The sequence below is a fragment of the Sus scrofa genome, chromosome 6 (assembly GCF_054392235.1).
Source record: "Sus scrofa isolate SSC_HxYL_T2T_F1_AM1 chromosome 6, Sscrofa_HxYL_maternal_Yorkshire_Landrace_v2.0, whole genome shotgun sequence".
Classification (NCBI taxonomy): domain Eukaryota; kingdom Metazoa; phylum Chordata; class Mammalia; order Artiodactyla; family Suidae; genus Sus; species Sus scrofa.
In genome coordinates, this window is record NC_139388.1 from 20208917 (window position 1) to 20236439 (window position 27523).

Consider the following 27523-nt stretch of genomic DNA (forward strand, 5'->3'; position numbering starts at 1 on the left):
TTTCACATTCTTTTACTTTCATTGTTTTTTTTTTTTTTTTCTTCCTTTGAAATTTTGTTTCAATTTTTATTTGTGTGGAAGGAAATGTCTTTATTAGTGCTTGGGCTAGAAAATGATAGGCTTATATAGGCATCTATGATTTGGTTAAAGTTGACCTTAAATGATTAAAAATTCACCCAAAATGAGCAAGGAAATGAAGCCTTTGGGAGTTGCTTTTATTTAGATATAATATTCCCTGTAACAGGGTCACAGTTCACTGCATAGTTTCATTTGAATGCGAAAGCCAACCTCAGCCTTGGGCTAGTTAGTCTTTTGGTGTGAAGTGCCAAGCAGTCCTTGTCCTCTCTCTTCTCTCGGCTGTGCCTTGGGGTCCAGGGCAGGATCCAAGATCATCCTGCAGATTATCTGCTCTGATCTCAGGATTAATTGAAATCCCACTGGAGATGAAAACATAGGCTAGAAAATGCTGTCCTAAAAAATGAACATTGTCAGTGTCCAAGCCAGAGCTCGAGGAAGGGCAGACCTCACCGCTTCTCCCTCCATAGCTGCCCCACAAGAGGCAGCTGCCTGGGCTTGTGTTCTCCCCTCTTCGCAAGGGCTTCTGAGCCCTTCTGTTCCTTTTTCTAGTGGCTGGTTCCTCTGCTTGGACAGCCCCTCCTTCCTTTCCCCACTCATGTGGCCAGGCCAGCTCGGGCCTCTCTCCGAGTGTCTGATGTACAGGACCCAGACACCAGCAGCCTGGGTATCTGGGCCCTGAGCAGAGGTTGTCCCCCATTGTTGGCCCTGTTTTTCCCGCCACTGGCCCTGAAGCCTTAGACTAAACCGGAGAGGAAGTGAGGACAGGTATGTGTTCCTAAACAGGGCAGCCGGGGCTGTGGAAAATGAATTGGGCATGGTCGGCTCTGCTGGTTTTTGGGCCTGCTCCTGAGGCGGCTCTCCCAGGAGGACTCAAGATTGGAGCCTCCAAAGGTGCTTTCTGCTCCTCTGGAGAAAACTCTTCACTGGGCAGGGTTACCCTCACAATCCACTGGTTGTAAAAATATTAATTGTTGCTTTGCCTTGTGGTAAAGGACTAATCTACAGATAATGGGACCATCTGCTGTTCATCACTTGGATTCCATTGTATCTCAGGGATGTAGCCTGAGGGGCCGTGGGGACTGTTTGGTCTCCCCTCCTCTAGTGCCGTCTCTTCACCTTCAACTGAGCTTTATTAAGAAAGTCTCAGAAGACAAGCCCAGCAGGGGACTTGGTTTAACCAGTCGTGCCCTGTTTATATGTACTGATGTATATTTTAAACAAATCAACGGATTTGTTTTAACAGTTCTTTAAATACCCCGTGGACTTTCATAAAGTGTGGCTTAGTGCTCTGTTTGTTGTTGTTGTTGTTGTTTTAATACTAGATCTTGTAGATAGAAACGTAACAGTGCCGTAAAGGGGAAGAGGCTCAAGGTGTTTAAATATGTAATTGCTCCCCGGCTCGCCTCTTGTTCATCACCCTTACCTGAGAATTAATAGTGACTTGGCCTTTGCTTGAGTCCTGCCGTTCTCCCAGCTCCAAATAGGAGAGCTGCACATGAGCCCTGCATAGGGGAGGAGGTCGCCACCTTCCAGAGAAAGGAGAGGAAAACCACCAGCCCTTGAGCCGCCCTGACTGGGGAACTGGGTGGGGATGAGGGGAACGCAGTCCCGGTTGGCTGTTGAGGACTGGCCCAGAGAGAGACATCTATAGGAGAGAGAACTCAGTTCATATCAGAGGGCCAGGCTCATGGAACAAACCCCAGTGCTTGTCTTACCAGCCAGTTGTGTGATAAAGCAAGGCCTGCTGGTGCAGTGATGCAGGAGAGACGAGGCTAATTTGAAAAGCTGTAATGTCAATAGGTACCCGTGTACCCATGGTGACAGCCTGTGCCCAGAAATCATGGTCCTGTGCCAGGTTATTAGGTTAAGAGTCATCAGCTCACTCCTTCAGGGAACTAAATCTTTTCCCTTGACACTGGTCCATGGTTTCACCATTTACCCAGAGAAACTGAGAGAAAGTGGCATGGGGAGTCTTTCATCCTCCCAAAATGAGATTCCAATCTTTCTAACAAAATCAAGGGCACTTGGAGACTGAAAGGGTCAGTGCCTGCCTGGAGTGGCTCATAATGAACTCACTGAGACACTCGAAGGGAAGTACTGACTTCTGGGTCCATTTCAGAGGCCTTGAGATTTGATTGCAAGAATTTTGTTCTTTGATTTTTTTCTTTTTCTTTTTTTTTAAACAACTCTGGCCCCCTGACTTCTTATGGGAAACTGGAGTGGAGTAAGTGAGCTCTCAGAGCTGATCCTTTGGTTTTATCACTCCTGAGCTGGATGGGCTCAGCCCAGAGCAGGCAGTGCCCATGCACACTGGGGCCAGACTGTAGCCCCTGCTCCTGCCCCCCGCTCCCCCACACCAGAACTTACTATCTAATTAGAAACACTCAGTTTTTTTGGAATGGCTGCACATGTGGCATAGGGGCGTTCCGGGGCCAGGGCCTGAATTTGAGCCACAGCTGTGACCTATGCCGCCTCACCTGCGGCAGTGCCAAATCCTTTAACCCTCTGGGCCAGGCCAGGGATCTAACCCATGCCTCTGCAGCAACCCAGGACACTGCAGTTAGGTTCTTAACCACTGTGCCACAGCAGGAACTCCTAATTAGAGACTTAATGACGGTCAAGCAGGTCTTGTTATTCTTGTGACAAATCATTTAAATTCTAGGGTTAGGTTACTTTAGGCACGGCGCTAGAGACTTTCCCGCAGAATCATACATTTACTGATACAAAGGAGAAAGAGGTGAGGACTGTTCCGCCCCTGTCTGCTCTTTTTGAGTGATCTCTTTCGGCCAAAGCTTCAGTACTCAGTTTACCAACTAAGTGCAGATGTGTCCATGTTCTGCTGCTTTAAACTGAATTCCATAATCCTTGTTTCTCCAGTAGGCATCCGAGCCTTTGCTAGCCCATTAGGTAGTTCGTGTCACTGCCGCATTGTTTTCCTCACGACACGCAGAAAGTGACTTGAGCATCCTGGATGCTGAGTTAATCCCCAGGCTGGTGCCTTGCCCCAGGCCCGCCAAAGTGCTGGCAGGCCCCACCCTGACTGGGCTCCCACTTAGTCTCCATCATTCATGGAGATTGACTGAGCTGTGTCCAGCAAATTGGGAGAAAATGTTGTAAAATTCCGAATGGAAATGTGTGTTTTATGGTATCCTTCAAGATGCTCATTTTATGTATCAGTATAAAAAAGGCTTTTGTACCTGTGTTTCAGAATATCGTAAAGAGGTCAACAGTTCACTTAGCAGAAATTGTGTAGCTCCCTGGAGGAAAATGAGGCAGTTTTGAGGTCTAGGATGACTCCAGTCTTCATTCTTCTAGGTTGAATTCAGAAGTCACCTTTGTCTGGCCTGTCTTCTAACAGTTACTAGTATCCATTACAGTACAGGGACAGAAAGGAAATAAATTTGTCTGCCATTTGTTTCTAACTGAAAAGGTTAGAAAGAAGCTTAAACCACTAACTAAAAATTTAAAAATTAATTTCAAATGATCTGTGCCTTTTTATGCATATAACTCTTGTGACTGGCTGTAGTTCAGGGCCTGGCTAAGCAGGCCCCCATATATTGATGTGTCAGCCTAAATTCACTTCAGCAGATATAGCTCTCCTGCGTGTACTGGGCTGTGCTAGGTAGCTGGGGGTAGTAGCCAGGGTAGTCAAGTCCCCATCCCAGAGTTGCTCATAAGTTTAAGTGGGCTCTTTCCTTTTTTTTTTTTTTTTTTTTTTTTTTTTTTGCTTTTTAGGGCTGCACCCATGGCATTCGGAAGTTCCCAGCCTAGGGGTCAAATTGGAGCTGCAGCCACCAACCTACACCACAGCCATAGCCACAGCAATGCACAATATGAGCCCTGTCTGCAACCTACAACACAGCTCATGGCAGCTCCAGATCCCGGACCCACTGAGTGAGGCCAGGAATTGAACCCACGTCCTCATGGATACTAGTTGCACTTGTTTTCGCTGCGCCACAGTAGGAACTCCAGCTCCTTGCCTTTTTTTACCAGGAGCACCTAAGTGGAAATGCTGTTGGCTCTAAATTGCTAACCCAGGAAAGGAGGGAAATTTTTTTGTCCTAACCTTGATTTTTGACATAGCTTCTGTGTGCCTTCTCCTGGCTATCTAGCCCACGATGGCTTGCTCAGCAAATGTTTGAGCAGATTCTTTGCTTTGGCCTCCTGTGCCTTCGCCCTCCCCACATCCTCTACCAGCTTCACACTCCTGGATTCAGACTTAGCGGCCTTTAAAAGGCATTCATTCAGTCTGAAGTTATAGAGGAGTGTCTCCTGGGGTCAGTTTAAACAGGACTGATCCTTCAAAGAAGGAAATTTGCTGAGCTGCATAATCTTCAGGGAAACCTTGAGAAAGGGGTGGACATTTGATTTACTGTCACCAATAGTAAAGACCAGAATTTTTTTTTTTTTTTTTTTTTTGCTGTGCCCATGGCATACAGAAGCTCCTGGGTCAGCGTCAAACCTACAGCACTGTAGCAGCCTGAGCCACAGCAGTGACAGTGCGAGATCCTTAACCAAGCTGCCAGGGAACTCTATAAAGGCCATATCTTTTTAAAAGGGGGGGGCGCAGGTGGCTGGGGGGCTGGCAGAAACTCAGCATTGCATTGGCAAACTCTACCCTCCCTGTTGCCTTTGCCCTTGGAGTCCTTAAGAATCTATTTCTTAGGAGGGGAAAGCTAAGAGTTTGCCTCAGACAGTGGCTTCTGTTTGAGCAGGAAGTGGGGGAGCCAGTGATCCCAGAGGGGATGTCTGGCAGAGAAACAGACCCATCTCTCGGGTGGCCCCAGCAGGGCTGGCCTCGGCTGGTGGCTCTCAGGTAGAATCCAGGCCTACATGGCCTGCAGCGAAGGCCCCTTCATCTGCACCAGATTTAGCAAATAAAAACACAGGACACCTGGCTAAATTTGAATTTCAGATAAACAGTTCTTAGTATAAGTATATCCCAATTTTATCTGGCTACCCTATTCAGGTTTGCCTCTGCTGGCATCTGCCGGGTAGAGGCTTCCAGGCTTGGCACAGTCTGCCAGGAGCTCGCTAGCTAAATTGGATTACCCTGATTTGTTGCACTGTTTGTGCCTCTGTGGGCAGTGGAAATGACAGTGAGATATGAAGTCACTTGAGAGAGAGCAGTAACGGGAATTCAGCTTGAAGAGCCAGGCAGGCTGAGTTAGATGACTGTGAGCCCCTGTTGACCTCATCTGCTGGCATCTACTGGGTATTTTTCCATCAGAAATTTCAAATGCGTATTTTATAAAGAGAGGAAGGAGGCAAAGTACAGCCTTTTCTCACTTGATCAGTAACTTCGATTAGGGATGCAAGGGGCAGAATTCTTTGGTTGACTGATTATTTTTATTGAGTCTTTGCTTCGCTGACATTGTCGCTCTGTGTGGTGTTCGTGGGAAGAAGGGACAGGGTGGGAGAGAGTCCTTGTACGTGTTCTGCATGTTCCTTCCTGTATAATAACTTGTGCATTTACTCTGTTTAGGATGGTTCCCTCACCACCACCCTTGTCTATAGGCAGTCAATTTCTGGAATGTTCTCCCCAAGTCCCATGTGTCCCCTTGTTCCATCCTTCAGTGGAGCAGAAACCTCTCTCAGGCCTCCTTTCCTGGGAATGTCCTTAGCTGAGGCACAGCCTGGGGCTCCTCAGAAGGCAGCAGAAGGGCCTCTTCCCAGCCTCTGGGGGTGACTGAGCCGGGCCCCTTCTCCACTCCCTGCGAGAAAGGCTAAGGCCTGCTGCGTCCCTGGGTCTGCGAAGCCCCCACAGGTTTCTGTAAGTACAGGACTCCTATCCCAGCTCCAAAGTCTTGCTCTCCCCTGATCAGCCTCAGAACTCAGTCCCCTGGCCAGGATCTGAGGAAGGTCAGTCTGGCTGGAGGTGTGGTGGGACAAGAAATCCAGCACATGCTGGAACTAATTCAGCATGTGGCATGCATTCTGGGGCTGGGAGCTATTAAGTCTCTGACCGTTGATTTTGGGCTCTCAGCATAAAGCATTTTAAATGAAGGGGCGAGGACCAGTTATTGACCTTGGGGTTGGCAAGGGGACGCAGGATTGGCTCGATGGTGGGAGACTTGGGCCTGATCCCAGAGCAGGTGCCTCCTGCTCCCCTGGACAGTATCTGCCTGTGTGGCTGACCGGGAGGGTTTTCGTGATCTGGGAATGGGATTCTGCCTGGGGATGTGCACATGGCTGAAGAGGTGGGGGCGGGGGTTGTCTCTCTCCACCTGGGGGACCTGGCCCCTCATGAGAAGCCCTGGAGCGAGGGCTCCAGCTGCCTGGTGTCCTCAGTGTTCTCTCCTTGAAGGGGCTTCATGGAAGAGCTTCAGCCCATTCCCTCTCCCCCAGGGCCCTCAGCTTGCTCAGGCCCCTGTGGCCTATGGAAGGCCACTTTCTGATGAATCACCTGGGGACCGGGGCCTCATTCAAGTGCCCCCACACCCCTTATAGGGCTTCATGGTCTCTTCTGGGACTGGTGGCACCTCCTGGAGCAGGGGCAAGGGGCCAGGGGCAGGTGGCGAGATGGCCACTGTGGTAAAGTATAGCCCACTTATCCAGGTCTCAGAGCTGGAGGCTTTTCAGTGGAGTCCTCAGTAAAAACCTTTAAAATGCCTCCCTAGTGGCAAGGAAAGAGGACAAGGTGAGGGCCATTGGTCACCCCAAACAAGGGGTACTTTGGCTGTTTCCTAGGAATGGCCAGCCTTCCGTAGAAGCCCTGGCGTGGCAAGGAGCCAGCCAAAGAGAAGTGAAGGTTGGATGGTGGGCAGTGAGGCAGAGCTGGGGAAAGCTGCAGGCTGGCAGTGCTGTTGCTGGAGAAAGACGTTCTCCTTGGGGAGGTCAGCTGGAAAGTCTCTTTCCTCAGTTGGTGTTAATGCCTCCCTCTGCAACAGTGCCCACCCGGAGGCATCACCCTCGCCACCCAGCTGCCCCTCTCGCACTCAGAGTGGTTCCCTGGGTGAGCTTCCATACTGGTCTGCCAGACACATCAGCTGGCTTCTATTTTTAAGAAAATTAAACCAAACCTAAAAGAGCGCTTGGATTCCTCAAATGGGGATGTTTGGGATGTGGCCCTCTGGTGGCCGGCAGTGATCGTTAGCCTTAGCACAAAGGGCCCAAGATGGAGTTCCCAGAGATTTCTTCGAGAACTAAATTCTAAAAGGAAAATGCTCAGCAACAATGAGGGCAGGGGAAGAGAAGGGGATGAATATTGGGGGACCAGCCCAAGACTGAGGGGTCTCCAAACACAGAGGCCTGAATGGAACGGGCCCATCAGGGCCTATTCAGGGCTGGGCATTTTCAAGAGACACCGCAAACCTTGGAGCTAGCCTGAAAGTTGGGCTAAATCCCTCTTTCCCCATCTGGCGATCCTGTGACTGAGGGCAAGTTGTGTGCCTGCTCCAAATCGGGTTGCTCAGGTGTCAGGCAGGCTGCCAGCCCTATTCCATCAGACTAATAGGAAGATGAAGTTAATTTACAGAAAGCTCCTACTTAATGCCTGACACACTCTGCACCCCTAACAAAGGTTAATTTTGTGTACCATGCTCCCAGCCTTGTTGAGTCGCATCTCTAGGGCATCTGCCCTTCAAAACAGGTTTTTTGACTGGGTACAGGGAGGAATCACTTACCCCCACCCTAAGGATGGCAGTTGTTTTTCCCCAAGAGACAAAATTAGATTAAAATTAGTAAGCCAGGAGTTCCTGCCATGGGCTCAACAGGATCAGCAGTGTCTCTGCAGCAGCAGGACACAGGTTCCATTCCAGGCCCAGCACAGTGGGTTAAGGATCCTGCCTTGCCACAGCTGCAGCATAGGTCAAAAGTATGGCTGGAATCTGATCCCTGGCCCGGAACTCCACATGCCTTGGGATGGCCAAAAAGGAAAAAAATTAGTAAGTCAAAGACATGCTACTAGGGAACAGACCTTGGCATGTCAAGTTCAACCTGTGATTCTTGCTGATTCAGTGACCACTAAATGCAGAATGAAATTCAACCAATGTTTGAGTATTTACCCTGTGCCAGGCATTGTTCTACGCTGTGGGGACACAGTGGTGAAATGAGTCAACATCCCTTCTCCTGGGGTGAGACCACCAGCAAAGGGCCTCTTCCTATAAAAGTGGATCACTTCCCCCACAGGCTGACTCGGGAGCTTTACTCAGCCATTCAGCACCCACAGGAGGCCCAGGACTAAGAGCTATGGAGGGATTTTTGAGGCTGAGGTGCAGCCCCTGCTTTTTTAAGCTCACCTCGTGGTTAGGGGAAGGAGGTAAGCAGGTGTGTGTGCACAGACACCATGGTAAAATAGGGGGCCTTAGGAAATGCTCACAAGAAAGGGCCAGGGAAAGAAGATCAGAGGCAGGATTTCCTGTGGCTGGGGGATGCAGAAGCCCTCTGCAAGTGACCACGATCCATACTGCAGACTGGGGGAGGCCGGGGAGGACGTGGTTTGGCTGTGGCCTCCCTGCCAGCCCAGAATGATACCTTTGAGCTCCAGCTCCCTGCTTGGCCCCAGCAGTCTCGTGCAGCTGTTAATGTCTCCTACGACCTTGAAGCAGGGGCAACAGCAGGACTCAGGTGAGTTGAGGGGCCCTGGAGCCAGGTGGAGACCTGTCCGGAGTTGTAGGCCTTGGTTCAGCCCTTCCTGGCTGAGCAGAAGCCTGGGTGGGGGGCATCCACCTTGTCCAAGGGGTGAAGAAGTGGGGGCTGGGGAGGCACCTGGGGTGTGTGGCCCATCTGGCAGAGATAGATGAGGAGCGGTCTGATTTGGGGCACACAATTGTCTGTGAAAATTAACTGTTGTAAAGCTGTCTGTTGGCCTTAGGCACTGGATCCACACAAAGGGCTGGTGGCCTGCTTATGTATTCATGAGTCTACCCAGGAGAAAAAAAGCTCATTAAAATCCTTTTACAATGTGGAAGATTATTTTTAGGCAACTCTAAATCAGCATTACCTTTATCAAGAAAAACCAGATTTTGTGCTTGTGCACAGCCTAGCCAACACATCTTTCTCTAGCTTACGTCCCAGCTCTGCCATTCTCAAGCCCGGCTACATATTAGAATCACCCCGGGAGCTCTTAAAACTACTGATTTCCAAGCCCCTGCCCCCTGAGCTTCTGACTCACCTGGTCTGGGGAGGGGCCTAGGCACTGACTTTTTTTATTTTTTATTTATTTTTTATTATTTTATTTTATTTTATTTTATTTTTTTGACTTTTTTTTAAAAGCTCCCTATGTGATTTTCATGCCCTGGGTCAAGAACAGGGTCAAGACCCTTATTCTGGCTGGAAGCAGGGAGTAAAGTAGGCTTCTGAGCCTCTCTCAATGTGGAATTGCATCCCCCCACTCCTCAGCACAGACTTTCAGTAAATCATAGGGTGTCTGAGAGGCACTGGAAGGTGAAAGTTCTAACTAGGAAAGATATGCAGCTTACCTAGGGCCCACTGTGTACCCACCAAGGTCAAAGCCAGTGGTCTAGGATGGTTTTTGCTGGTGGTGGTTAATCAGTCAACATGGCATCAGTTGAAGAGCATCATGGGGGGCAGTGAGAGCATGGGAAGGGACATCAGTGTCACATTTCCCAGGAAATCACAAGCGAATGACCATCTAACAACTCTGGTTGAATCCCTGGGCCGTCATCAAGGATGCTCTTTCCTAGTGTCCACCTGCCCCAGCCTCCCCGTGTCCACCTGTGGCAGGCACAAGGTTGCCAGGTTCATCCCAAGCCTCTCCAGTGTGTGTTCAGTGCTGCTGTTAACTAGGCTCCCTGGGGGTGAGGGAGCTGCTGCTGTGCCATGTGCACCCCTCCAACTTCCTGCCATGAGGCTCCATACCCTATGGGACCTTCACCCAGCCTCAGGGACCCCATCTGGAGGGAAGACTCCCCTGGGATCCAGCCCCCTCCCCACTTTAGCACAAATGCAGCTGGATGCCAAGTGCTATCTTGTTACTGGACCAGGGGTGACACTGGCAAGAGATCCTCTGGGGTATGTATTGTGGAGGTCAGCAGCTTATCTCAAGTACCTGGTAGGGGGCAACCAGATGATGGGAAGAGCCTCTTCCACTCTGGGCTTCCAGGATCCTCTGAACGTTTTGCTCTGTCAAAGCCTGAGCTCTGATGACTGCAAATGACCAAAGTCAGCTCTGGGTTTCTGCCTTCTGAACCTGAGCAACTTGTCCCTCCAACTCATCCTCATATCCCAACTTTTTGTTTGATTGTTAATAACTTTTAGCACCTGCCCTTACCAGAAAGCACTGATTTAAAGGATGAGCTGATTTCCCCCCCTTTCTTTTCTGGTAGCTAACGAGCTGGGGGTGCGAGGAATAGATGTATGTGCCAAGCATTATTAATGTCCTCTGAAACGCTTCCTTCACAAGTTCCTTCACTTGATCAGCAAAAAATTCATTGAGAAGATTACCCATCTGACAGATGATGAAACTAAGGTGCCAGAGGTCATGAGGTAGGTGGTGCCAAGCCAGGTCCAGCTTCCTTTGGCTTCTATCTTTCCCATTCCCTCCATGGGTCTAGGGCTGGACCCAATCTGGGGAATGGGGTGGGGGAGTGAGCTTTTAAAGCAGGGCTATGATTCTAGGTCCCTTGGTCCCAGCTCCAGGATCAGGTCAGAGGCTCCAGGGCTCCAGAGGCACTAATAAAGAGTCTTCTGATTAAAAATGGGAGTTCCCGTCATGGCTCAGCAGAAATGAATCTGACTAGCGTCCATGAGGATGCAGGTTCCATCCCTGGCCTCACTCAGTGGGTTAAGGATCCAGTGTTGCCATGAGCTGTGGTGGAGGTCGCAGACACAGCTGGGATCCTGTGTTGCTGTGGCTGTGGTGTAGGCTGGCAGCTGCAGCTCCAAATCACCCCCTAGCCTGGGAACCTCCAAATGCCTCTGGTTTGCACCCCGCCCCCAAAAAAAGACCGAAAAAAAAAAAAAAAGAAATGCACCTGTGGAATTCAAAATCGAGCAGAATGACCATGTGTATTGCTTTCAAGAAAGACAAAACGTTGACAACAGGGAAGTTAAGAAAAACTAAAGGTGTATGTAAAAGTGAAAGGCTGAGGGTGGGAGAGACAGTGGGTTTGGCTCTTTGGTCTCTCGACAGAGCCATCAGGGTGAAGAGCCTGTGATCACGTCTGTTACCACAGGACTGAATTTTTACTAGAATCACTGCTTTATTTTGTATTGAGGTGGCAGGAATGAGCTCAGGCCACCCTCATTTTGGAAGCTTTTCCAAGCCTGGGTGGAGGGATAAAGAGTTGATGGAGATTTATTTTCTTTATGAGAAGAGCAAAAGGGGGGAAGCAAGGATATCTCATTCTTTTTATCAGATAGTGAGGACTGATGATAATTCTACTTTTTGTCTTGGTTGCCAGGACGCTCCAAGCTAACCTATGGCACTCTCCCTCCTTAAAGGATTGCTTATCTCTGTTTGCCTGTAGCCTAACTATGCTCGTGCATGCATTCGATCCATCATCACCTCAGCCAGAGGAAGTCATCCCTTTTCTGAACCCATCTAGCATTTTATCCAGGGATTTATGCCTTGATGCCTTGGATTGGGGCTGTTGGTGGCTTTCCCTCCTCTGATGAACTATATGCTATTTGAGGACAACGATCATGCCCTGTTCTTCTGTGTATCCTCCGCAATAGCCAGACTGTGTTTAATACTTTTGTTTTTGTTTTTTGTTTTTGTTTTTCAGGGCCACACCCACAGCACATGGAAGTTCCCAGGCTAGGGGTCCAATCAGAGCGGTAGCTGCCAGCTTACACCACAGCCACAGCTTTGACCTCCACCACAGCTCACGGAAACACCCTCGATTAACCCACTGAGCGAGGCCAGGGGTTGAACCTGCATCCTCAGGAATACTAGTCAGATTCATTTCTGCTAAGCCATGATGGGAACTCCTCTAATACATTATTAACACCTACAGTTACTTGTGGAATGGATGTTTGCTAAATAGATTTAAAAAAAAAAAAAAAGTCTAACTGTGAAGAAAAAGGAGCCAGGAGTAGTTCCTTTAACAGAGAAAATATCTTAATCATCAAGCATGTTTCCTTTTTTTTGCTTTAGTTGCCAGTAGCTTCTGTGTCCAACTGCTATGACATTGGATAGAAGGACCAGGATTTGCAAGGTACAAGAGAAATCCTGATTTCTTGGTCCTGGTTGCTGGAGAGGCTGCGGCCAGCCTCTGGCTTCCCAGACCTTTCCAGTGCCTGTTGCTCTGCCCCCTGCACTGTACAGTTTTGTGTCTGCTCCCCACTTCCTGGCTACCATCAAGTCTGTGCGCCCCCCGTGGGCAGGGACCCAGCCTCCATCTTTCACAGCCCTAGGCCCCTGCTTCACGCGGGCGGGCCCGGGGCAGCCTTCACTGGGGGAGGATGTTTGCACAGGTTTATCACCGCTGCCTCACAGCCTCGGAGCCACATCCAGAGGAGGAAGCTCGCCGAGTTCTGGTATGGTTGCTGCAGCTGGTGTTGTGAATCAGGCCGACGAGCAGCGCATCCTCTTACCCGGCTATTTCACGACACCAGGGTTGCATCATACCCATCCTCTCCAGGCCAGCCTCGTGGGACCAGGGCGGACGCGGCCGTGGGAGTGGGGTGGGGGCGGGCAGTCTCTCTGTGGAAGATCCTTCTCTTCAGCCCACTGGGTCTCAGCCTGACTGCTCCTCAGGATCACCTGGGGAGCTTTCCAAGGACACTGGTGCTGGCCCCTCACCCCCTCTTGGCCCCAGGCCCGTAGAATCCCCAGGGGGAGCCACAGGCTCAGCATTTGTCAGAGGCTCCAGTGAGTTGGCAGAGTCTGGGTGCAGTTGGGTGAGCCCTGTGGCTCAGAGCTGGGCAGTTGTCGTCTGTTCGTGCCTGGCGGTCGCCATAACCTTCCCGGCCCTATTCTCTCTGCCTAGCACTGCCCACCACCCCAGCTTTCCAGAAACAGATGAGATCTGATTTCCCAGGACAAAGGCCAGGCTTCTACACTGGCATTCAAGGCCCTTCTTGCCAGGTTTCCCTATGAGCGAGGATACCGCATTTCCGCCACAGAGTCCTCCTTGCCCCCTCTTCTCTCTACCCCCTGAGCTACACGGATCCATGTACTGGTTCTGTTGGCTCTGCCTTCAGAATGGATCTCAACTCTCAACACTCCTCATGACCCTGCCATCCGCAGCTCTCCCTGGCCCGGCCACCACCTTCGTGTACCCACAGTGGCCCCACCAGTCTTCCTTCGCCCTTGCCTCCCTCCTTCCAGTCCCCACACAACAGCTAAAGTAACCTCTGAAAAATATACACCTGGTCATCACACGGTAGAACATGAGACTTCTAACCCTGGCTTATACGGCCTGGTGTCTCCCCTTCCACATCTCCAACCCACCTCCTCAGTCCCTCAGTTCCTGCCATCTGGCCTACTTGCTGTCTGGAATCCCCAACCACACTCCTACCCCAGGGCCTTTGCACATGCTCCTCCTCTGCCTGGAACCCCTGTGCTTATTACCTGCACACTTATGGGTGGCTCCTTATTGTGGAGCTCAGCTCAAATTGCTCAGAAAGGTGTAAATCCTCCTACTTAAAAAAAAGAAGAAAAAAAAAGAGATTTGTCTTCTTAGTAGCACTTATCACTGAATGTATAATAATTGCTTGTTTACTGCTTGTCTGTCTCTCCCTCTAGAATGTGAGCTCCAGGAGGGCAGGGCCTTAGTCTTGTTCCCTGTGGCGCCTCCCTTGCCTAGCATAGAGCATGGTATGTAGTAGGCACTCAATAAATGTGTGTGATGAAGAAAGGATCGGACCCCTTTCGGCCTCATCTCCCACCATCTCTTCCCTCCCCCACCCCCATGGCATTGTGTGCCCTGGTCCCATCACCTGGTCCCATCTACTGGCCACGCCCCTCCTGGACCCCATGCCCCAGGACCCCCTCCATCCTTGCCCACCCTTCCTGGCTCCCCTCTCCTCCAGGGCAGCCCCCTCCTCTGCTAGCCAGCTGTCCTCTCCTTGCTGCTTTGCCTGCAGGGCTAGGCTGTGAGTGCCTGTCCTGGTGCTAAAGTCTCAGGTGCCTCTGTGGCCATGAAGACAGCTGGTCCTTCCGTCCTCACCATTTCCACCCCCGGTGCCCGGGTTTTCGTTTCCAGGGAGTTCCCTGATGCCAAGTCTGTCCATTCCTTTATTGCCCCTATCCTCCTGGGGGAGACCAGAGGCCCTCAGCCAGGGCACCGGGAACTCACCCTGGACTAGTGAGTGAGTGACAACTGCACTGCGGGGGTGCCAATTGTATCTGGCTACTGAGGGAGCTGGGGGCTGGGTTCCTGCAACTCCCACTCCTGGGTCTCACACCCAGTAGGATCAGGACCACATGGCAGCTGAAGCCCTGGGAGGTGGGAGGCGCGTGGGACCCATGGGGTACCCCGTCAAGGACAGCATTTCCCCGAGGGATGGGCCTCCCTCCAAGGCCAGGAAGCCCCTTTCCTGGGGGGGTCTGTGCTTTGGGACAAGGAGTTTGACAGTCCCTTCAACTGTCCTATTGAGACACCTTTTGAGGGGTCCCACTGAAATCCCACCCCAGAGAGATGCGGGGTTGGGGGCACAGGGAAGTCTTCTTGAAACAGCAAGTGCTCCCCTCCAGGCCTGGGAGGGACCTTGGAGCTGACCCAGGCCTGGGAATCGTGGAGGGGGAGGTGGCTCGCTCAAGGTCACCCAGCAAAGCTGTGGCCCCTCACTCTGCAGGGCCCCAGCGCTTTTGGAAACCAGCCCTGGCCCCTCCGGCCACTTCCTCCCCTGAGATCTTAATCAGGAATTTTCCACAGCTGCTCCAAGGACAGGGTGTATAGGGATGGTGTAAGGGGGTGTTGGGCAGCTGTAATTGTCACCAGCCAAGTGGCAGTTAAAGATGGAGAGGGCGATAAGGTCTATAAGATCTGCCCCGAGGCCATGGGGGGAAGGAGTAATTGGCAGACGGGGTGGGGGCTGCAGGGAAGGTGGAAAACTGACCAAGACTGGGGTCCCGGCTCTGGAGTCCTTACCTGGGAGCCTTCACCTGCCTGGCAGCTGGCGTGGGGGTTGGGGACATGCTCCTGCAGAAGCCTCCCTGAGAAGAGACTGGATGTCCTGGGAAGGGAGGAGGCAAGTCTGGGGGTCATTACAAGGAGCCCCGAGAAACGTCTTTTTAAAAAACGAGCACAGAGTGAAGATGTAAATGTTGCCAAATAGGGCACAGTGATCATGGCCTTTTGGAGTTGTCATCAAGGCCCTGTCGTCCTCCGCTCACCTCTGTGCCCAGTTGAGCTGGGAGGATCTGGAGGACCTGCTCCTTGCACTGACCCCCCCACTGCCCCCCTGGGGTTGTTCTGTCAGCCGCGGGTGTCTATGGCAGCCCCTCTTTACCTCTTTGGTTCTGAGCTCCCTTCGTTATTCATTCAACAAGTGTTTAATGAGGACCTGCGCTGTGCTGTTCTAGTTGCTTGGTATCAGTGACCCAGGTGGGTCCAGATCCCTGCTCCTGTGTGCTGGTCTTCTAGCAAGTTCCAGAAAAACGCACTTAGGTAGGAAAACTCATTCGCAATTTTGTGGGGCTCCTAGATCCCCACTTAAGCACCCTCATCTTGGAGGGTGACTCCCTAACACAGTTTGCTGCCCTAACATGGTCTGAGCACTCCCTCCTATCCTGGGCCCTCTGCACTGGGAGTGAGGGGCAGCCAGCCAGCTAGGCCCCTGCAAGTTCTCAGTCCTCTAGTGCTGATTTGCTGATGGAGGTCATGGAGCCCCAGGGACTCTGAGCATCTCAGAGCTGGTATCTGGGGACCAATGTGAGCTCTGAGGGCCCAGGTCTGAGGGGCAAGTCATGGAAAGAAAATGTGTCCCAACCGAGGAGGCCAGAACCTGAGCAAAAGCCAAGCTCAGAAACCTGGGGCTGATAGTAGCCTTGAGGCCTCAGTCCATCCCCTGTGTCCAGAGGAGCAACTCGTCCTCCAAGACTCCAGTCTGTCTGGTCCCTGGTGGTCACCACCTTGATGCTCCTCCAGGGGCATCTTTGCCATCACGTAGCAGGGCTGGTGTGTTTCCACATCCATTTCCCACTAATACAGCAGCCTGTGAGCCTGGGCACCTGCCATCTCTGTTTCTGCCTCTGGTCTCCACCGAGGTCAGTAAGGTTTGTTAGGTGATTGGCTAAAAGATGCAAAGCCCAGCACGGATGACAAAGAGATGAGTGGTTTTCCTGTGAGCCTTGATGCCATTCACCCCAAGAAGCAGACTCTGAGACAAAGGTGAGCCTGCAGGGCACAGACCAGTAGGGCCCTTGGGGTCAGGACGCTTGCGGAGAAGAAAAGGAAGCAGGATGAAACAGGGGGAGGAGGGGCCTGCTGTGTAGACAAAGCCTCAGCTGATCTCAGGACCTCTGGAGCTGGGATGGCCCTTCAGAGTGGGGGGCAGGGCACCAGGTCTTGCATCCCACACCTGTTGTGTTGTGGGTGTCAGCTTGATGGGGGCTGCTGGTCCGTAAGGGCTTAGATATGCTGAGATGTGTCTGGGAGAGGTCTGAATAAGAGAGACTAACTTTTATAAATGTGTGTGTATTGGTATAAATATAATACCATTTATCTGGTCAAAATACTAAGTAAATTAAAAAAAAACCACTAAATACCATGCACTGCCCTGGGAGGTTTTTGAACCTACCTAGAGTGGGTCCTCAGAACATCAGGCTGTCACTAAAATCCCTCATAAGGTCCCTAAGGGTGAGTACTCCTTCCTGGGCTCCGGCTGCAGGTATCCACTGCCCCCAGACTCAAAAGAGCCTCTTTAGGACCCAGGGGCTGGGTGTGCCCCGGTCCAGCCTGGCTCCAAGGCCAGGCTGCTATCTCAGCGATCAGATGGTGGGCAGGACTGCAGACGCCACGTGCTCTGCCTCCCACCCTGTCCAAGGACCTGGCTCACCAGCCCTGGGCGGTTTGGGCCAATCTCCCCGCCTCCTCCCTGCTGTGGGCCCAGCCTATAAAGCCACCCTGCATGTCCCCATCGACCCGGGCCCCCTCCCCAGACACCCAGGGCCACAATGGCAGAGCTGTCAGTGTCAGAAACGCCCAGGGACCCTGCTCTGTGCAGTGGACGCTTCACCATCAGCACGTTGCTGGGGGGCGATGAACCACCACTGCCAGCCGCCTATGACAGCAGCCATCCCAGCCACCTGACCCATGGCAGCACCTTCTACATGCGTACTTTCGGCTACAATACCCTCGATGTAGTGCCTGCCTATGAGCATTATGCCAACAGCACCCTGCCCGGCGAACCCCGAAAGGTCCGGCCCACACTGGCTGACCTGCACTCCTTCCTCAAGGTAAACACTGTCCCAGAGGACTGGCGCTTCCCTGCTGTGTGACCTAGACCTGGTTACCTAACCTCTCTGAGCCTTGGCTCTGTCATCTGTGTCATGGGAACAAACAGATGTCTTCATGGGTTGAGAGGCCTGCCTGAAATATGTGCATGGGATCTGTCAAGCTCTAGGCACATGGGGTAATGTTTATTGCCCAGTCATTGGCAACCCAATCAAGCAGTCTAGGGGTTGCCCAGGGAGGTAATGAGTTCATGGTCAGTGGACGTATACAAACAGAAGTTGCACATGCTGAAAGGAGATGGGGAGAGGAGGGTAAGGAAGATCAGCATCAGAGAGGGGGCTTACTGGGTTTGCTGCCTGGGAGACTGGATGGTGGAGGGTGGGGGGCTGGGAGATAGATTGTCATCACCTCGGCTTGGCTGATACTCAGTCTCTCTGGGCTCCCAGCAGGAAGGCAGCCACCTGCACGCCCTGGCCTTTGATAGCCGGCCCAGCCATGAGATGACCGATGGGCTGGTGGAGGACGAGGCAGCTACCAAGGCTGAGAAGAACCCTGAGGAACCTGTTCGCTTTGGCTGGATCAAGGGGGTGATGGTAAGCAGGGCATGGATGGGATGTCCAGGCAAGGGGGTGGAGAGACAGAGCTCCATTCGGGCTCAGCTCTGACTCTCAGACCTTAGTGGTCAAAGCAGACCCAAGACTCAGCCTGGGCCTCAGCTTCCTCATCTGCAGAGTGACTTCAAGTTTTCTCTGCTTTTCTGCTTCCTGACCCCCAATTACGCCCCTAGACTGAGACCTGGCCCTGGGGCAGAACTGTCTTTGGCTGATCACTTGTATTGTAACCTTGGTTAAATTACTTAACCTATCTCCGCCTCACTTTCCTCATCTATGAATGATGAGCATTAATTGAGTTAATAGAAGCAAAGTGCTTGGATCAATGCCTGCCTTGGTGCTGTGGGGAGAAACTGTGTTTCTCCAAAGAGCCACCAGAGGGCAGCACTAAATGCACACATCCACAACTAGTGGTTTTCTCAATCTCCATGGAAAAAGAAGGTTTGCTCTTTTAGTGTTGAGCACCAGTAAGTCCCCAGATAGCAAAGAATCAATGAACTTGGCTTTGGAATACATTATGGGACCTTACAGAGGGGATTATACAGAATCTGGGAGAAAGTTTAGTCCTATTCTGGGAGGCAGGCAGCCTGGGCTCTGACCTTAACTCTGCCAACTCTGCCTGCTGGCTGTGCCCCTTTCTCCCTCTCTCCCCAGGGGCCCATATCCAGAGTCTGGATCTCCCTCCCCTGCTGTGGTGGTCACAGCCTGGTCTGGGCCTGTTCAGGATCTCAAAGTATGTGGAGGGCCTTAGAAATCTCCTGGGCCTAAAATTTTGAGTCACTTGTGTTGTGGACCTGAAACTAATATGATACATTGCAAATCAACTGTACCTCGATTTTTTAAAAATTAAAGTACATTTAAGAATTTTAATGACTTTAAAAAAAGAAGAAGAAAGAAAGAAAATTAGAAAGAAAGAAAAAAATCTCCTTGGTTTGTAAATTCCTCATGTCCCACCCCAAAATGTGCTGGGGCCAAAGACCACACCAGCACCCCCACCCCCACCCCCACTTCCGGTGGGAATTCCAGCTTCAGCTATGGCTTCTGGCTTTGCTTTATATACATCCTTTATATATATATATATATATATATATATATATATATATACCCACACGTTCTTTATAAACACACACACGTATACATATATATATACAGAGTTTCATATATATATATATATTTCCCCCCCTCCATAATGGTCTATCCCAGGAGACTGGATATAGTTCCTTGTGCTCTGCAGTAGTTCTGGCTTTCTTTAAATTTGGAAACTGAAGTCACAGCAACCTAAATTCTGCCTGTGTGTGGGGCATGGGCTCAGCTGGCATTTGCTGAGGTCCCTCCCTAAAAGCCAGGCTCTGGGCCAGCAGCTGGCCATGGGGCCATGATGGGGGCTGGCAGGCACAGGACCCTGGGCTTGGAGGGAAGTGAGGGGTGATGATACCTGCCGCCCACCCTCTGGCCTCGGTGGGGGGAGGGACAGGTGGGTCTCTGGGTGCCCCTCCTCTCCCTGCCCCACAGAACCAGAGGGGCACTGATGTTGGAAGCCACTGAAGGAAAGAAGTGGTTAAGGCAAAGAAAGAGCCCAGGTGTCCTCTAGGTGCCCCATGCCATGCCATGACTGGGGGTGGGGACTGTGTTTGGTCTTGGGGTACTTGCCCCGCCCCGTGGCCTCTGACCCCCCCTCTCCTCCCAGATCCGTTGCATGCTCAATATCTGGGGTGTGATCCTCTACCTGCGGCTGCCCTGGATCACCGCCCAGGCGGGCATTGGTGAGTGCTGCCTTTGGCAACAGCGGGAAGGTGGAGCGAGGGTCCCAGCCTTCCTAGGCCCCAGGGGGCAGACTTGAACTTGGGTTGTACAGCCCATAGGCCCCTGCAAGGACAGAGGTCAGAGGAGTGTGGCTGAGGAGCACTGGATGTGGAGTTAGCAGGCCTGGGGGGCTTTTTCTGGCTCATTTTGCCCTCAGTAAGGCCCTTGGCCTCTTGGAACCAACTTCTCCTGCAGAGCATGTGGGTTAGGAAGTCGCACTTTGGACAGACCAGCTGCTAGCTCTGTACTATTCTGTGTGACCCTGGACAAGTTTTTAAGCTCTCTGAGCCTTGGTTTCCTCATCAGTAAAATGATGGCTATAACTATCTCCACTTCACAGACCTGTTGTGGGCTTCCTCTGGTACACATAAAACAGCACAGGATTTGGCCTCCAGAAGTGCCCATCCAGTGTAACTATTACTTTATTTTTTATTAAAAGAGGAGGTACCTCCCCTTCCATACATAACGACGTTTACCTATTGTCTCATCAGCTACCTAGCTGTGTATCAGGAGGCAGACAGAGAGCCATTTTTCAGATGAAAAAACTGAGGCTCAGAGAAGGGAAGTGGCTTAAGTCACGCGGTGAATCCCTTGGCTGACCTGGGTTCCTCACATGTCTGGGACATTGACTGAGATTTGGGGTGATCACCGCTCCACCCACCCCCACAGTCCTGACCTGGATCATCATCCTGCTCTCGGTCACAGTGACCTCCATCACCGGCCTCTCCATCTCGGCCATCTCTACCAACGGCAAGGTCAAGTCAGGTGGGCCCCACCCCACCCCCACCGCCTGTCCACCCCCACCCCCACCCCCCGACCTCCTCTTGTAGGTCTCCCAGTCTACACCCTGGGAACGGCTCTCTGAACCACCCTCGCCCGAATAGGGATGCCCCAGGCTGCTCCTTCTGATTCCAGATGTAGGCTTTGGGCAGACTCTCCACACCCACGGGATGGCCTGGGTTGTCCCCTGAGCCATGGCCCCCCGGGGCTCCGTGCTTACCCTCTCTCAGCCCCAGCTTCCACCTGCCCCAATTCCACCCCAGCCAGTTGACTCCTCTGGTTTCATGGCTCCTGCCCCAACAGGTGGCACCTACTTCCTCATCTCCCGGAGTCTTGGCCCAGAGCTGGGGGGCTCCATTGGCCTCATTTTTGCTTTCGCCAATGCTGTGGGTGTGGCCATGCACACCGTGGGCTTTGCAGAGACCGTGCGGGACCTGCTGCAGGTACGGCGGGGGCCAGACCCTGGGCAGTGGGGGCCCGGGCAACCTGCCACCTTCTCCTGCACCCCATGTGGGTTGGCCCTTCCTGCCTGTCTGCCCAATTTTGCCCATCAGGGATCAAAACCACAGTCTGATCACTGTGGGTAACCATGACCATCTCATCAGATAAAGACCCAGTCCCAGAAATCGCCCTCAGGGGTGCATGTTGCCTTTAGGGCCAGATTGTCTAGGCTCATGTGGTAGCTGCTGGGAGGACCTGTGGCAGAGAAGGGATTTGAGGAGGGTTTGTTTGTTTGTTTGTTTTTTCTTTTTAGGGCTGCCCCTGAGGCATATGGAGGTTCCCAGGCTAGGGGTCCAATAGGAGCTGTAGCTAAGCACCGCCAGATCCTTAACCCACCGAACGAGACCAAGAATCGAACCTGCCTCCTCATGGATGCTAGTTAGATTCATTTCCGCTGAGCCACGATGGGAACTCCACGTTTGTGGGGTTTTCTTAAATAAGACAGCATCCATAAATGAGGGGAATCAAGGAGCCTGGAGGGGTGGGGTGTTCAGAGGCAGCACCCAGTCTGGCCTGATCCGCCCCCAGGAGTACGGCACGCCCATCGTGGACCCCATCAATGACATCCGCATCATCGGCGTGGTCACCATCACCGTGCTGCTGGCCATCTCCCTGGCTGGCATGGAGTGGGAGTCCAAGGTGAGGACAGGACATTGGAGGGGGCACGTGGGCGTGGTCAGTGCGGGGCTGGGAGTCGTGGGCCTGGTTCTGCCTCCTGTGTGTATCAGCTAGACTTTACATTCTGCAGCGGTAATGGAAACCCTAAGGAAGAAGCCTTTAAACCAGAGTCCGTCATATCTTGCTCATTGAACAGTCCAGGGTGTGTGGTCAGGCACCCAGGCCTCTTCCCACCCCCACCCGGGGGGGCTTGGCCCTCATCCGCCTATCCCATGACGGCACCCAGCTCCTTGTCTACAGCCCAGGGGCGGGAGGAGGGGGACAAGGAGAGAATCCCCCTCCCCTTGATTTCCTGTCCAGCCTGGAAGTCAGACATTCTGTCTGCTCATATTCCCATTGGCCGGAACGTGGTCCAGGGCCACACTTCGCTGCAAGGAGGCTGGGAAATCTGGTCTTCATCAGAACCTGCCCCCAGGTCAGGGGTTCAGTGCTAAGAAATAAGGGAAGGAGGGATGTGGGGCCGCAGCTTGCAGCTCGGCTGGCCCTGGCGCCGCCCCCCTCCTCTTGTCCCCTCGCTCTGACCTCCAGCTCTGCCACCTCCCCACTGTTCCCAGAATGAGCCAAGCATATGCCCCAATCATTCTGCTGCTTTCTCATCCCCACCTTTAGGGCCCTTGAAGACCCCTTCCCAGGCCACCCTGCTAACATAGCCCCAGCCCAGTCCCTGTGACACCCCTGTTCAAGATGCATCTTCTTGGAGTTCCCGTTGTGGCTCAGCAGGTTAAGAACCCGACTAGAATCCACATGGATGTGGGTTTGACCCCCGGCCCTGCTCAGTGGATTAAGGATCCAGCAATGCTGTGAGCTGTGGTGTAGATCACAGGCTGCTCGGATCCTGCGTTGCGGTGGCTGTGGTCTAGCCAGCAGCTGCTGTTCCAATTCCACCCCCAGCCTGGGAACCTCCATATGCCACAGGTGTGACCCTAAAAAAAGGGTAAAAAAGATTCATCGTCCTCACTTCTTAGCAAGACAGGAGCCTCGCTATCTTGAGCCCTATCTCCTAAGACAGAGCCTCTGGCATCGTGGTGTTGAGTGGATAGATGAGTGAGAGAGTGAAGGGCCTGGGCAGGGTCTTCGTGCTGGGGGTCCCTGAGCAGCTGGACCCGCCCGTCTCACCTCCCGGCTCCTTTCCCCCCAGGCCCAGGTGCTCTTCTTCCTCGTCATCATGGTTTCTTTTGCCAACTACCTGGTGGGAACGCTGATCCCCCCATCTGAGGACAAGGCCTCCAAAGGCTTCTTCAGCTACCGGGGTACGTGCGGGTTAGGGCCTCTGCCGTGGCTCCGGGGACGGGGACAGTCTGCCTGCCAATTTGGCCTGTCCTCTGGGCACTGGGGAGAATGGCGCCCTCAACGCCCACAGCCGGGAGCTACCGGCTGAGCCTCCTGCCTGCCCGGCTGGGCCCAGTGAGGAGAGCGAGGCCCTCCAGGAGGCCCTGACTCAGGCCTTCCTTTTGCAGCGGACATTTTTGTCCAGAACTTGGTCCCTGACTGGAGAGGCATAGACGGCAGCTTCTTCGGGATGTTTTCCATCTTCTTCCCTTCAGCCACGGGCATCCTGGCAGGAGCCAACATCTCTGGGGACCTCAAGGTGAGCAGGATGTGGGTGTGGCCCTAAAAAAGGGGGGAAAAAGATTCATCTTCCTTATTTATCCCTCCCACTTCCTGGCCCTGTCCTACCTCGATTGCCCCCTGGGCACTGAGCTGGGCGCCGAGACCCTGGGGCCAATGCTTCTAAAATTCATTCCAGGGGAGTTCCCTTTGTGGCACAGCAGAAACAAATCTGACTAGGAACCATGAGGTTGCGGGTTTGATCCCTGGTCTTGCTCAGTGGGTTAAGGATCCGGCATTGCCATGAGCTGTGGTGTAGGTTCCAGACATGGCTCGGATCCTGCATTGCTGTGGCTCTGGCGTAGGCCAGCAGCTATAGCTGCGATTAGACCCCTAGCCTGGGAACCTCCATATGCTGGGGGAGCGGCCCTAGAAAAGGCAAAAAGACCAAAAAAAAAAAAAAAATTCATTCCAGTCCAACTCAACTCAGTCCAAGCCAAACCAAATCCATTGTGTTCATGCCACTTACTTCTGAGATTGTTGGTGGACACTGCTGCACTCTTGTGTTCAAGGGCTACCCCAAAACGGGTTAGTCCTCTCCCTCGTTCCTGGGACCCCCAGCCTGCGGGGAAGACTGACCCAGCTTGACTTTCCAAAATCCAGACGGGATCGCACACCAACTCCCAGGGCTTTCCACCGACTTAGTGGCGGCAGGCTCCTTGGCCCCAGCCCGCTGGTGCTGGCCCCACAACCCCTGCCCCAGCCCCAAGGATCTTCTGCCTTGTCCCTGTTGCCGTGTCCCTCCTCCACGCCTTTGCCTCTGCCGTGCCCTCTACTGGGACTCGCTCTCCTCGTTGCTGTGCCTCGCAAAGGTCTGTTCTCCCTGCAAAGTAACACCTCCACCCTTCCAGCTCTTCCAGCCCTTTGGTCAGGGTCATGGTTCTCCTATAATGATGTCAGGCCACCTGGGTCTCTGTCCCCCTGCATCTAGAGAACTGGGGCCTACCTCTGCGTCTCTGTTCCCAGCTAAGAGTCTAACATGTGATAGGTGCTTGGTGCCTGTTCGTTAAGTGAATAGTGGTGAAATACAGTGAACAGGAAGTGTTTGAGCAGAAGTACAAAGTGCAATAACGTAGGGGAGAAGCACAGGGGCTTCAGCAAAACTTCTGGCTGGAGGACGGGCTGGAGCTGGGCTCAGAAAGACCAGAAAGCTGGTGGAGTCATTGCCAGTGTGAGCTCATCCAAGGAGATGGTACAGAAGCAGGGGTGAGGAGCTCCCAATGTGGCGCAGCAGAAACGAATCCAGCTAGGATCCATGAGGACACAAGTTTGATCCCTGGCCTCACTCAGTGGGTTAAGGACCTGGCGTGGCCATGAGCTGTGGTGTAGATCGCAGATGCGGCTCAGATCCTGAGTTGCTGTGGCTGTGGTGTAGGCCAGCGGCTGTAGCTCTGATTCAGCCCCTAGCCTGGGAACTTCCATATGCTGCGGGCGCGACCCTGAAAAAAAAGACAAAAAAAGAATTGGGGGTGAGCAGTGAGGAGCCTGGCTCTGTGCTGGAAAGACCCTCCATCTCCAGCCCCACTTGAATGGTGCCCGTTCCCGCATTTTCTTGAATGAATTAAGAATTGCGCAGTGGGATTTCCCATTGCGGCTCAGAGGGTTAAGCACCTAATATCCATGAGGATGCAGCTTCGATCCCTGGCCTTGCTCAGTGGGTTAAGGATCCAACGTTGCCATGAGCTGCAGTGTAGGTCGAAGATGTGGCTTGGATCTGGCGTTGTTGTGGCCATGGTGCAGGCTGGCACCTGCAGCTCTGATTCGACCCCACTCCCAGGAACTTCCATATGCTGCAGGTACAGCCCTAAAAGGACCAAAAAAATAAAGAAAGAAATAAAGAATTGTGCAGCCAAGGCCGTCTCCAACCCCAGCCTGGCTCTAGCAGGGCCTGGAGATGGGAGAGAGGCCAAGTTCACCTAGCTCCCCTCTCTTCTCTAGGGAGCGGCCAGCAGGGGCCTGGTCGTCCTGGCCTAACGTCCCCGCAGAGCTCAGGCTTGCGCTCACGTGGCCTGGCTCCCCCTCCCAGCCCCTTTATAGATCATTGTAGCCTGAGCATTTATCTAGATGCTTCATCAAGCTTCTTAGGTTGCCGACCAGCCTAGTGGGCCGGGCAGCTATCTTGGAGCTGGGGGAGGGAGATGTTTCTTCTGTCTTCAATGCCCTCAAGCTCTAAAGGGGCCCTTTCCTCCTGGGTCTGGCCCCTTTCCCATCCGGTGGGACAATATGTCCTCAGCAAAGTACAGCTCCTGTTCACGGGGACTTTGGGCAAGTCCCTTAAACCCTCTTTGGGTCTCACCTTCCCCAGCTGATTTACATAAAGTGCAGAGGGCGTGCTAAGGGCTGATTGTCAAGGTCAATGTCATCTTTACCATGTGGCTGGCACAGTGCCAAATAGTCCCCTCGGGGCAGCTGTTGGCTTGTGCCATCATTGCCACCACATTATAGAGGAGGAAACCAAGCTCAGAGAGGTTCAGGGACTTGCCCGGGGCAGAGATGGATCGCGTTTCTAGAACAGAGGCCTTGAGTTTATCCCAACAACTTCGTCATTCTACCACTATTTTTGGAGCACCTGCTTTGATGCCAGTGTCTTGTGGATACAGTACTAAATAAAACAGACACAAATTCCTGCCCTCATGGAGCTGACACTCTAGTGGAAGAGACAGATAATCGACAAATATGACAAGTACCTAAGTGGAGTCCATAGTTTGCCTCATGGTGGTTGAGTGATGGGGAGAGAAATCAAGCAGAGATGCACAGGGAATCCGTGGGTCGGGGTCAGGGAGCACGATGCAAACTTACGTAAGACGGCCCGAGACCTCTGGGAAGGTGACACTTGAGCCAAGACCTAAAGGGCTGATAACAAAGTTGTCATTGTTTCTGTTAATCCCTTACATCCTCCAACCCTTTAGTGCTTTCAGAGCAATCTTGTGACTACAATCGCCTGTGGGTTTAATCTTCAAAACCTCCCTGTGTTATAGGCAAGGAAAGCGTGAGTAACTCGGTTTTCTGATGGAGGGAAGAAGGCTCGGGGACAATGGACGATTAGTGACTGTGCCAGGCTGGTGTTGTCCCAGCATGTCAAGACACAGTCCCCGCCTCTAACCGCTCACATTGATGGGGGCTCGCTGTGTGCCAGGCTAGTTCTAATTTCACAGACGGTGCAGGTTGAGGGGGAGACACCAAGGCTCAGAGAGGTTAAGGGGTTTGTCCCAAGGCACACAGTCAAGAAGAAATGTGGGCCCAGATATGGCTGACCTGTGAGCTGGGCCCTGAGATTTCAGACCAAGCCATGTGGGCAGAAGGGAAGCCTGATGTCTTCACTTCCTGTGGCTGTAACACACCACCACACACTTGGTGGATGAAGACGGTGGAAATTTCTTCTCACATAGTTCTAGAAGCCAAAACACAGATGTCAGTAGGTGTCAGAGGTCCCAGGCTCTAGGGAAGAATTCTTCCTTGCCTCTTCCAGCTTCCAGCTGCACCCCTCCAACCTCCGCCTCTGGCTGCACATGCCTTCTTGCCTCGGTGTGTCTCTGTGTCCTCTCCCCTCCTTTCAAGGACAACAGTCATTGGATTTAGGGCCTGCCCAATCCCGTATGGGCTCAATTTAAGCAATGACATTTGCAAAGATGCTATTTCCAAACAAGGTCACATTCTAAGGTTCTGGATAAACATGAATTTTTGGAGACACAACCCAAACCACCAGAGATGGGCTCCACTCTGTTGGCCTTGGGACCAGGGCCTCTGTGTGCTTGACCTATTCTCAGGGCCATGGCTGCAGGGCCACCAGAGCAGAGACCTCAGCAACCCTGGGTGCTCCAGAGCCTCTGGCCTCCTCCCGGCTCTGCTTCCACTTCTCTCTGACCTGCCACACCCTTCCTCGCTCCCCAATGCCTTCAGAGCCACCTCGCCGTCCCCTCCACCATGAAGCCTTCCACGGTTCCCCGCAGTGGAACCCCACCCTGTTTCCCAGTGCACTGCGGTCCTCCCTGTGGGGGGCACCATCTACCCTGTGTCACAGGGTCCCCCCTGTACCTCTTCCGCTTAGGCCAGGGCAGGTCCAGGGCCTGGTCATCGCCGAGTGACCATGGGTTCCAGCTTAGACCTCCAGTGTTTGAGAGCTGGACCATTGCTGGCTTTGTTTCGCCTTGTCCA

General features: G+C 52.7%; 1 protein-coding gene across 10 annotated transcripts in view; it reads left to right on the forward strand.

Annotated features, from left to right (window-relative positions):
• The first annotated feature begins 17077 nt into the window (after nucleotides 1-17077).
• SLC12A3 (solute carrier family 12 member 3) overlaps nucleotides 17078-27523 on the forward strand; it is a 40856-nt gene continuing 30410 nt past the window's right edge. For 5 of the 10 annotated variants that reach the window (XR_014805607.1, XR_014805606.1, XM_021093894.2 and 2 more), the window contains exons 1-8: nucleotides 17078-17389; nucleotides 17834-17980; nucleotides 19686-19761; nucleotides 20471-20566; nucleotides 20885-21024; nucleotides 21611-21721; nucleotides 22899-23010; nucleotides 23218-23348. Coding sequence is in view for 6 of the 10 variants with exons in the window: in XM_021093894.2 (XP_020949553.2) it covers nucleotides 17108-17389; nucleotides 17834-17980; nucleotides 19686-19761; nucleotides 20471-20566; nucleotides 20885-21024; nucleotides 21611-21721; nucleotides 22899-23010; nucleotides 23218-23348 (1095 nt within the window). In the remaining 4 variants the exon portion in view is untranslated. The remainder of the gene's footprint in view (nucleotides 17390-17833; nucleotides 17981-19685; nucleotides 19762-20470; nucleotides 20567-20884; nucleotides 21025-21610; nucleotides 21722-22898; nucleotides 23011-23217; nucleotides 23349-27523) is intronic. The other 5 variants (XR_014805609.1, XR_014805608.1, XM_021093896.2 and 2 more) reach the window with 1 other exon arrangement.